Below are 11,404 nucleotides of genomic sequence, written 5' to 3' on the forward strand. Positions count from 1 at the left end.
TCCCATGGTACTGCCAGGGTGCAGTTCTGACTTTTTTGGTGCAGTTCTGACTTTTTTCCAGCAGATGGTGCTCACAGCAAAGTCACAGTTGGACCAGCCTTAGCGCTCCAAGTTACGTAGCTGATGTCTTCAATAGGAAAAGAGAACCTGGGCTTGTTCTTTTTTCTTGGTACCCAGGGAGCCAGTCCTCCCATCTGTCTGACTCCCATATCTCTCACCACAGCAAGTAAGGCAGGGTTGGAAAAGAACCCCCTTCTCAAGTCTCCTGCCTAGCTTCCCAATTTCCCCCTTCCAGAGGCAGCTGGGCAGAAGGTTAGGGGGCTGCAGAGAGGGCAGGGCCAGAAGGGAGGGAGAAAAGATTCTCTAAGTCGTTAAAGAAGTAAAATGCCAAGAACCTAACACCAAATTTATCACTTTTTAAAAACATGAGATTTTCCCCTAAAAGTGAAGAAATAAGAAACAAATCCAGTGTCCACACACTCCCAACTGCAGTCTTATATCCAGGATATCTCCTTTACTCTCAGACCTGTTGTGGGGCAAAGGGGCAGAAAGAGAGTGTGAGTGAGAGGCCAGAAGGGCCTGCTGTCCCTTCCCTTGCTGGCTGCTTAACCATCCCATTATTTAAGCTTCTAACTTCTGATGAGTGACACCAGCTCCTGCCCCTTGTCCAGTCTACACAGGAGAGGGTGGACTGTAAAATCAAAGCTCACGAGGTTACTGTATCAAAGCCTCCACTCCAGGCAGGACCACTGCTCACCCAGTGTGGACAGAGGAGGATCTCCCTCTGGGTTCCAAATGCCTTTTATCAGAAAACCCATGGTCTATTCTCATCACCTATCGCAGGTGCCAGAAGCCCTAACACAGAGTCTAATCTCAATCCCTCCTGCTGCAGCTTCTCGTGTGTCCATGCTCTTGCCATGGAGAATAGTTCTTCATGACTAAAGCTGGTACTTTGCTCCCCTTTCCCTGACTCCAGATCTCAGCCCTCACCGTTATCTACATGGCCTGCTCTCCTGTGGACCCGCAGCCCAGCGCTGGGGGCTTACCGAGTTGGCTCCCTGGGAATCCAATGGCGATATATGGGTTGAAGGTTCCTCTGTGCTGGGTTTCTTACTGCCTCTCTCCTGAGTGTTTTGGGTAAATTCTGCAGGCTCTAAGGAGGGAAAATGGGGGGAGGGAGGGAGAGGTGGTTCATGAGGGCCCCACCTGTGCCCTAGTGATCCCTGAGGGTAGCCATGAGCAAGCTGGGGCAATTGGGCAGGACCAACAGGGTTTTCTCTGATCGCAATTCTAACTATAGGATCACTATGTTTTTTATTTTAAAATTTATCTGCAATCAGAAATTAAAAAAAAAGACCTCCAAAAAAGTTTTAAAATTTGGGTACAATCTCAATGTGTGGTTAAATCTCACTAGAACTGATACAAAACTATTTATAGTCTATTTATCCCACTTAGTGGGACAATTCACATCACTGTAGAAATATTAATGTGTTTGCTTACAGGGTGCTTTGCTGAGGGTATTAGGTAATATACAGTATATATACTGTATTACCTTCATAAAATTGGAAAAATTCTGGCTTCTGGAATAATTGGGATAAAGGCTATAGACATGTATAAACAGCATCCCCAGAAGTTCCCATTTATTACATGCTTTCTATGTCTCAGCTACTGGGCAATCTCATTTAATTTCACAAACAACCCAGTGAAATAGGCAAGGCACCCCCACAATCAGTTTATAGACTGTGGTTAAATAAGTTGCTCAAGGCCTTTCAGCTTGGAAAGGGCAGAGCAGGGATTCTAGCCTGTGAGTGCTGTTCCCATTATGATGGGCTCCCCACACAGCCACAATAGGGAGCTCTGAGGTCTAGTTGGAAGGGGTGGGGTCATTCAGTAAGGAAAGGTATAGAGATGCAAATACATGCAGATATATCCATATTCTGAAGACGGTGTCTGGTGTCTGATTACTACTAGATCCCTCCCCACAGCGGTAAGGCTCTCCCTTCCTGGGCTGGTCCCCCCTCAGCCTGCATGTACTCTGCGCTTCAGTGCCCAGCCTTGAATCCACTCCTGCGTCTGTGCTACCAGGTGGGCAGGTCTCCTGGGTCTCCGTGCTCTCAGCGGCTCCCTCAGGCTCCTCTCCCTGCTGCTGTTGCCCCAGGTGATGTTCAACCATCATCTGGAGCTCTGAGGGGCACAGAGAAAGAGAAGGAACATTGGACATGACTGCCCAGAGCCTCCGCTGTGGACCCCCAACTTCAACAGCCCCACTAAACGGCTATCACACACAGCTGTTGTGGTCTGATGTTTCTGTCCCCTTAGGTCTGAACAAGGAGGGATTTCACTAGGCAATCAGGAGGGGTTAAAGCTAGCCAATAAAATGTATTTCCTTTAAAGGTAAGAAAGGTGTAAGGAAGAGCCTTCAGGAACAAAAATCCTAACCTGCTGGGATAATTGGTCTCTCTTGGAGGCAAGAAAAAAGACTCAAATGAGAGTCAATAAATATTTGAAATCAAAACGGCATGGTGCTGCCTGACCAGGAGGTGGTGCAGTGGACAGAGTGTGAACCTGGGACACTGAGGACCCAGGTTTAAAACCCCAAGGTTGCCAGCTTGAGCGTGGGCTCATCTGGCTTGAGTGTGGGCTCACCAGTTTGAGCATGGGGTCACTGGCTTTAGCATGGGATCACAGAAATGACCCCAGGGTTGCTGGCTTGAGCCAAAAGGTTGCTGGCTTGGCTGGAGCCCCCCACTCTAACCTCAGTCAAGGCACATATGAGAGACAATGAACAACTAAAGTGCTGTAACTACAAGTTGATGCTTCTTATCTCTCTCCCTTCCTGTTTGTCTGTCCCCTCACACCCTGTCTCTCTTGCTTAAAGCAAAAAACCAAAAAAAACAAAAAAGAAGCATGGTGCTGGCATAAGAACAGACACATAGACAAATGAAACAGAACGAAGACCCCAGAAATAAACCACATCTATATGGCCAATTAACTGACGACAAAGGAGGCAAGAACAAACATACAATGGGGTAAAGACAGACTATTTAATAAATGGTGTTGGGAAAACTGGACAGACGTGCAAAAAAAAAGAAAAGAAAAAGAAACTAGATTATCTCTTACACCACATAAAAGAATAAACTCAAAATGGATTAAAGACTTAACTGTAAGACCCCAAACCATAAAACTAGAAGAAAACATATCTGTCAGTAAACTTACTGACATTGTCCTTAGTAATATTTTTTCTAATATAACTCCTTGTGTAAAAGAAACCAAAGAAAAAATAAACAAATGGGGCTACATCAAACTAAAAAGCTTTTGCACAGCAAAGAAAACCATCAACAAAGACAACCCACTGAATGGAGAAAGATATTTACCAATAATACATCCAATAAGGGGTTAATATCCAAAATATATAAAGAGCTTATACAATTAAACATCAAAAATACCCCCCAAAATCCAATTAAAAATAGGCAAAGGAGCTGAATAGACACTTCTCCAAAGAGGACATACAGATGGCCAATAGACATAGGAAAAGATGCTCAACATCACTAATCATCAGAGAAATACAAAAAACCACAACAAGATACCACCTCACACCTGTCAGAATGGCTATCGTCCATAAACCAACAAATAAGTGTTGGCAAGGGTGTGGAGAAAAGGAAATCTTTGTGCACTGTTGGTGGGAATGCAGACCGGTGCAGCAACTATAGAAAACAGTATAGAGGGTCCTTAAAAAAGTAAAAGTGAAACTGCTTTATGACCTAGTAATTTCACTTCTGGGAATTTATCTGAAGAAATACAAAACACTAACTTAAAAAGATATGTGCATTTCTTTTTTCACTGCAGCACCATTTACAATAGCCAAGATATGAAAGCAACTTAATTGTCCATCAATAGATGAATGAACAAAGAAGTTGTAGTTTATATATGCCACAGAACATTGCTCAGCCATAAAATGAATGAAATCTTAAAAAAAAAAAAGAAAAAAAGAATGAGCCTGACCAGGCAGTGGCACAGTGGATAGAGCGTCAGACTGGGACACAGAGGACCCAGGTTCGAAACCCCAAGGTTGCTGGCTTGAGCACGGGGTCACTCAGTCTGTTGTAGTCCCCCGATCAAGGCACATACGAGAAAGCAATCAATGAACAACTAAGGTGCTGCAACGAAGAATTGATGCTTCTCATCTTTCTCCCTTCCTGTCTGTCTCTCTCTGTCACACACACACAAAAACGAATGAAATCTTACCATTTGTGATAACATGGGTGAACTTAAAGGGTATTATGCTAAGTGAATAAGTCAGACAGATAAATACAAATATTATATTATTTCACTTATCTGTGGGATCTAAAGAATAAAATAAATGAAGAAACAAAACAGAAACAGACTCATAGATACAGAAAACAAACGGATGGTTGTCAGAGGGGAAGGATATTGGGGGACTGGGTGAAAAAGGTGAAGGGATTAAGAAGTTCAAATTCATAGTTACAAAATAGTGGTGGAATGTCAAGTGCAGTGTAGGGAATATAGTCTATAATATTGCAGTAACTATGTATGGTGCCAGGTCAGTACTGGACTTACCAGGGTCACTTCGTAAATTACATAAATGTTTAACCACTACGCTGACCACCTGAAACCAATATAAAATAATGTTGACTGTCAACTGTAATTGAAAAAAATAGTATTTGAGTACCTCCTATGTGCTATGCACTATGCTGGGTCAGTTCATGTATTTTCTTTAACCTAACTACCATAGTGAGGTAGTATTTGAGGCTCAGTAGGCTAATCTGGTTCTCCAAGACCACCAAGCTAGTCAGGAGGCTGAGCTGAAATCCAGCTCAAGTTTGTCTAGCAACAACCCACTATAGTAAAGACAGACTTCATGATTTCCCAAGGATTCCTTCCAAAGGGGTCATCAGGTCAACTGTACAACCTCAGGCACAGAGGGGAAGAAAGAAATGAGGAGGATCTTCCAAACCTTTCATTGTAGGTGTGGTCCTTGTCACCTTTTTCCGTTGCCGTGGAGACATGGCGAAAGTGGACTGTGAAGAACAGAACACAGGTGGATGCCAGCCCTCTCACCTGCCTCCCCTGCCTTGCCATGCTTTTGGGGGTAGGGGTGGATTTCAGAAAATGAGGGAAGAAAATTCCTGCTCTTCAGCCCCCAAAATGGGGAGCAAGGAGACTGTGTGTGGGGTATGTTGGGGGCTGCGCGTGTGTGTTCACTCATGCACATTTGGGAGTCGCAGAGAAGAGTGGGTCACAGGTTCCACAGATGGAGTGTTCTGGGGAATAATCCCCTAATGAGTCTGTGGGTCCCCAGGGCTGGGCTGAGTGGGAGGGGCCAGCTCACCTTGAGAAGGGGGTTGGGGATCCGGTCTTCATCTATCTCTGAGGGGATCCGGGAAAGGAGAAAGTGAGGAGGATGGGAAACCCAGGGGGTCCCCCAGAGCTGACTTCCAAGTCTCTGCAAGTCACCTCTGTCCTGATCTGTTCCTCACATCTGCCCCTCGGAAGTTAGCCCCGGTGGCTGCCCAGGCCACTCCATGCAGCCTCCTGCTGCTCTGCTGACTGGCTTTACCCCTGCACCTAATTCTGTCCATGACTCTACATACAGGTTTATCTGTGTCTACATCCTTGCCTCAGACCCAGGGGTTCCAGAGTTTGGGGTTCCTTTGCTCTTTTCCTTCCTCTGAAGTATCCACATTTCTTTCTCCTTTCATCCATTGCCCTACCCCAGGTCTAGAACTGAACCCTGTGTGGGAGGGAACATTGGTAAGAGAATAGTGAATTTATCCTGTGCAGAGGCCAGGAGGGTACAATCATTTTCAGTAGCTGGAGGATCCTGAATGCCCAACTTAGCTTATTAACATGACCACCTCCCTTCCACTCTCCTGTCAAGCTTCCCATGACATTCTCTGAGACCTTGTTCTTCCCCCTGACCTTGATGGGTACACTGGTGACCAGAATGCCAGCTGCTCCCTGAGCTTTTTCTAACCATTCCCTCCCCTCTGGGGGCTGTGAAGATAGCTGATGGAGGCTGACCCTCCTCTTCACAGCTGTGACAGCCTCTGGGGGTGGGGGCAGCAGCATTTCAGTTGCTGGAGAAACCTGGAAGGCTGTTGCAAAGCAATCAGCACTCACTTGACCACCCCAATTCCTGGGGACTTAAGAACCAGGTGGTCTCCCTCCCCTTCCTAGCATTGCTCTGTCTTCCCTGAGCAAAGGAAATCCTATTGCTAATCCAGCCAGCAGTTTTCTGCATCCAGGACTGAGGAGCTCTGACTGCTCAGATCTGCCCTTCTCTCTAGCATTCAGCCTCTCTCACGGGACCTAGCTGTCTTCAGCAGCTCCTGCTCCCTTCAGCCACCCATCCCTGGGAATTACCTGGGGATGACTGGTCACTGGTCAGCACGAGGGTGGCAGGGGTGGGGCGACGCCTCCGAATCTGAGGGGAGAGGTCAAGTACATGTGGAAGCATTAAAGCCACACCCAACACCACTCAGCAACATAATCCAGGTCAGCCAGTTAACACACCTTAAAAAATGTCATTTACACTGAACCTGCTGCCCTCCCAGGGTAGACTTTCTTGGGTCCCCTCTCTGCTGGGGACCCAAATGACCTCTCCCACTTCCTGCATCTCCTACCCCCTTTCTGTCTGTGCATCTCCTCCTAGTCCTGGCCCCAGCTCTCCACCTCAGCAGCTATATTTGCTCTAGTGCATTGATCTCTGGCCCTCTGTCCTTCCGTCCATCCTGATCAATGGTCAGAAATAACCTGAGAGGGTGCAAGGCTCTCCCCTCAGCCTCCCAGCCCACCCCTCAAACAGACATTAACCCTCTATGGTTCAGCACCTGCAGAGAGCACCCCTCCATCCCCACCCAGCCTTGGAGGACAGCACAGAAAAGGTAGGTCCAGATGTGCATTCCCCTGGCCTGTGCCTCTCATTCCCTAAATGTCCTCCTATCCTTGGACACACTGCTTTTCTGATTTGTTCAGAAAATATGGTCTGTGGAAATACTTGTCGCAGTAAAAATAAATGAGGATGAGTCCTAGGCAGGACCCTGGTCAGGGCCTAAAGCTTGGCCTGAAAGTCTTACTTTGGACTTCAGGTCTCAGTCTAAGAAATTAACATATAAGAGCTGATTGTTGGGCTTCTGAGCCCCTTTCCCCATTGTTCTTTTGTCATGCTGCCAATAAAGTTGACTGTTGTTGAAGTTGGTCCAAGGACTCTTGGGTCATGTAGTATTTCCCCTTTCTTTGGATAGTTTTAGGAGCTTGGAAGAGAGGGGAAAGGTGAGGCTGGAGCCTCTGTAGCTCCCTCCATGGCAGCAGAAGGCAGGGAAGGCTAATGGGACTGGGTGGGACAAGGATTCAAGTTATTCAGGGCTGTAAGGTATACAGTGAGGACACTGAATAATCAAATTCTTATCTTTATGTGTCCATTATTCAGTATCATTACTACGGGGGTGAGTGAGGGTGGTAAGATGCTTGCCCTTTCCATGTCCCAAAAATGGGTGCCAGCCATAGCAAGAGGGGCGGTGTCTGTCTGAGAGAAAGACTCTCCCCAAAGAAGAAACGGAGGCTCGGAATGGGGTTATGTTGAGGTAGGGCATTGATTTCTCAGGAGAATTCAGGGGCACATGTTTTTGGCATTACCAGTCCGTGTGTGTGTGTGCAAGAGTACACGCATGCACCGCACAGACATTAGCTGAGGCCGTCTCTGGCTGCTTCTGGTGCAGCTATGCAGTGTGCCAGCAGGCGGGCATGTGTGCTTCGTGTATGTGGGTGGGCACCATCCTTCTAGAAGGGGCCTCCTCCTCTCTATTTCTTTCCTGCCCTGTGAGGGGGGTGATTGTGGAAAGGACAGGGAGAAGGTGGGGGGTGCAGATCAGTGGGAGCTGGGAACCTGGGAAGGAGGCTTCAAGTGTGACAGAAAGGGTCTTTGAAAGGGCAGCGGGACTCTGATCTCGTACAGGTTGCTTCCTCAGCCAATTTCCTTGCCTTGGAAAGATTTCTAAGGACTCGGTGTCCTTGAATTGTGAGGGGACAAAGTTAGACTTCCAAAAGCACCTCTCAGCCTGTGAACTGCTAGGAAACGAGTAGGTGCTCTCTCTTCTCCTGCTTGCACTTATCCCAAACCTTAGCTCTCAAGGAAGGGTACCTGGTGCCTCTGCCTCAGACTTATTTCCAAAGCCGCCATGCCAAGGACCTGGTAGTTGTGGGCACCCCTAGACCATGCCACTCTGTGCTCCCTAATTCAGACCTTCCAACTGTTTTTTGCCCTCATATTTAGTCTGGGTTAGGAGTTCCTGCCAAAACTGGACCTTTTTTCCTACACTCTTGAATAACACAGCAGGAGGGGCTGAGGTCAGACTGCAGGTAAAATTTCAGGCTTGGCAGACAGATTTCTGAAGATTAGAGAAAAGCAGGTTCAAGCCCCAGCTTTATTTTTCCCTCTGGCTTCTTAGCACTGCCTCCCCCCCATCCCTGACCAGCTGACGACCTACTCCTCACTCCATCACACACCTACACCTGCCTCCTCTAACACGAAAGGTGTCGGGCAGTGATACCTGTTTGTGCCAATGGAAGGCAGTTCTGCTTGAAATCTCACCTCTAACCCCCACAGTCCACACTCATGGGTCCTTTTTCCTAGATCTGAGCTTACCTTTGCCAGGCTCCCGCCTCCAGGCAGGGCAGCCTTTCCCCTGACCCCTGGGAATGCTTCCCACGCTCTCGCTTGGGGCTCTCCACCCTCCTCATCCTCAGGAGCTTTGCAGTCTCACCGCAATCCCTCTACTGTCCCACCTCAGAGGTCTGGAGATGCAGCTCCCCTAGGCCAGGGGGAGGATGGAGGCAGGTACCTAACCCCTACTCACACCTGAGAAGCTGAAGTTATAGGGAGAGAGTGTGAACCTTCCCTCTCCCTTCCCATCCAGACCTTATTCTACCAAACAGCTGGATCAACAGAAAAACACTCTCAGCTCATCCTGAGAGGTCACAGTGTTTCCTCAGGTGGGGGAGGCCCAGCAGAGCCCTGGTTACCATTGGGGGAACTGGAGCACTGACCTTGTGGGAAGGGGGATGTCCAGGCAAATGACCAGAGAACATAAAGAAGATAGAGAAATAAGCAAATGAGCAAACATTTGGCAAACAGGCTGTAGTAGTGACCACGGGTGGTCACCCTCTCCACTCACGCTCACTCTCCCTGAGACACACACTGGCTCACACACTCTCATGGGCTCTTGTGGCTCTGCCAGGCTGCTGAGCTAAAAATAGCCCAGGCCAGGAGGCTGGGCCTGGCCTTGGACTCCCACCCCTTGAGCCACGGCCAGTACAGTGCTTCTCCCCTGCTTGTCACTGAACTTGAACCCAAGCCTCTACGAAGCCCCTGTCTGTGGTTTCCCAGTGTCATTTTCTCTATGCCGTCCTACTCCCCACTCCGAAGGGCAGTAGTTGGGAAAAAGGACCCACGTGTCCAGACTTGCAGAGAAGGGAGCCTCAGTCTGCAGACTGGACCACCCTTCGCCCCAAAGCTCCAGCCCTCTCATTGTTCCCCAGCCCTTTCTGGTTCCCATTCCCTGGGACCCAGCAGGGTCGCCCCCAGTTAGGAGAGGAATGGGAGGGCTATTTCTCTTCTTTCCACTGCTACAACACTAGGTTCCCTCCATTACCTACCCTCTCCTCTCACCCCTCCCGAACTGCTGTAGGTACCCGTTAGCGCCCCCGCAGAGCTCAGAAACTCTGGCGGGGTTGACTGGGTGGAGGACGCAAGATTGGTGAAGGCGGGAGAGGTCGTGTCCTCAGGCAACCCCCTCCCCCAGGGCTGGGGAGGCAGGAAGCGACTCCCGCGGGGACAAGCTTCGAGTGGAAGCTCTTGTCCTTCTGTCTGTCTCGAAGATGCAAAGATAGGGACGCGTGGCTCCGATAGTGGGGGAGGGGATAGAAGACCCCCAAACTGAGCGGATCGGTCCTCAGAGGCACGCGGCTAAGGGAGGACGTAGCGGGGATCTAGGCTCCTCTAGTCCAGGGATCCCTCGTCCTTGGCTGGGCGAGTCCCTTGCCGCCCCGCCTTGCTCCGCACCTGCTCCGCCGCCTCCGGATCAAGGTGCGGCTCCAGCAGCGGGACCGTGAACTGGATCTTCCGGGGGCTGTTGTCCGGCTCCATGGTTGGGTGGCGGCCGCTGGCCCGCGCTGCGGAGGGCGGGAAGGCAGCGGGACTCCGGGCTGGGGCGGGTGCGCTCCCTCTCCGCTCCGCTCCGGCCCCGGCCCCAGCCCAGCGCGCTCAGCTCTCGGCTCCCGGCTCAGAGCTGCCAGCTCGCGGCCCCGGAGCCTCTGCGGCCGCCTATTGGCTCCGCACCCGCCCCTCACCCTTCCCCCGCCTCCCCCAACCCCGAGCCTTAACCCCGTCGTGGCTGCGCTGCCGGCCGCGGGGGCCCCACCCTGCGGGCGGGCGAGCAGGCAAGCGGGGTGTGGCTGGTCGTGGTGGACAGCCCAGGCAGGTATGCAGGTGTCCTCGGAGTTCTGGGCAGGGAAGGGGTGGGGAGCGGCTACCTAGAACTTCTCCTAGCCGAGCCAGGTTTCAGGGATCGGGAGGGTGGAGGGACACTGAGAGAGGAGGCAGCAAACGCGAGAGGAAGGTTTTATTTATGATCTTAAAGGGATTTGTCTCACAGAGAAAAGAAGGAAAGGGGATTTAGGCATGCAGCAGGAAAGAATAAAGCTAGACATGAAGGAGGGACTTTCCCTTGAGAATAAGACACTAGAAAGGAGGTGGAAACTTGGAGGGGAGGTTGGCGCGCGGGAGGGGGGGGGGCGGGGCGGGGTTGGTGTCTGGGCACTGGTCCTGGGCTCCCTGGGCAGCAGGGAGGGGAACTGAAGACCTTAGAGGGTCTCCAGAAGCCAGAGCCTCTTTAAAAAACTTTAAAAAAAAAAAAAATATTTATTGATTTTTAGAGAGAGAAAGGCAGAGTCGAAGAGAGACAGGAATATCTATCTGTTCCTGTATACGCAGCCTGACCCGGGAGCATTCCTGGATGACGCTGTAACCAACTGAGCAATCTGGCCAGGGCCAGAACCTCTTTTTGAAGTGCTGGTGACAATGGGTAGAGGGCTCAGGGAGAGAGGACCATCTGGGACTTAGCAGAAGGAGTAATGGGGGTGGGGAGCCAATAATGCTTGTGAAATAGATTTCTGTTTCTGCTTGCTAAATTATGGGGATGGGAAAGCAGGAGAAAGGCCTGCAGGAGGATGATGCTGTGGAACAAAGAGGGAAACTCCTTTGGTGGGGTGTTTTGTTTGCAGATGACCTGGGTTTCCAATTTTACTACTGGCAGAATAGTGAGGTGACCTCCTGTAACTGAAGGATGGAGGATAGACTATGTGAAGAACTTACATTTGGTGTAGG

At 49.9% G+C, this 11,404-nt stretch overlaps 1 protein-coding gene across 2 annotated transcripts; it reads right to left on the minus strand.

The window, feature by feature from the left end:
- Positions 1 to 44: 44 nt before the first annotated feature.
- Positions 45 to 10,301, minus strand: PPP1R1A (protein phosphatase 1 regulatory inhibitor subunit 1A). Of its 2 annotated transcripts, none has more exons than XM_066369696.1 (7): positions 10,082 to 10,301; positions 6,385 to 6,445; positions 5,351 to 5,388; positions 4,976 to 5,039; positions 2,083 to 2,184; positions 1,047 to 1,153; positions 45 to 526 (listed from the first exon to the last, which is right to left on the minus strand). In XM_066369696.1, the coding sequence occupies exons 1-7, from the start codon at positions 10,163 to 10,165 to the stop codon at positions 521 to 523; spliced, it is 462 nt and encodes a 153-aa protein (XP_066225793.1). In that variant the 5' UTR covers positions 10,166 to 10,301; the 3' UTR covers positions 45 to 520. The 2 variants fall into 2 exon arrangements, with proteins under 2 accessions (XP_066225793.1, XP_066225792.1); XM_066369695.1 differs by having other exon boundaries at positions 2,035 to 2,184.
- Between the last annotated feature and the right edge of the window lie 1,103 nt (positions 10,302 to 11,404).

This window comes from Saccopteryx leptura, chromosome 2 (genome assembly GCF_036850995.1).
Source record: "Saccopteryx leptura isolate mSacLep1 chromosome 2, mSacLep1_pri_phased_curated, whole genome shotgun sequence".
NCBI classification, from domain to species: domain Eukaryota; kingdom Metazoa; phylum Chordata; class Mammalia; order Chiroptera; family Emballonuridae; genus Saccopteryx; species Saccopteryx leptura.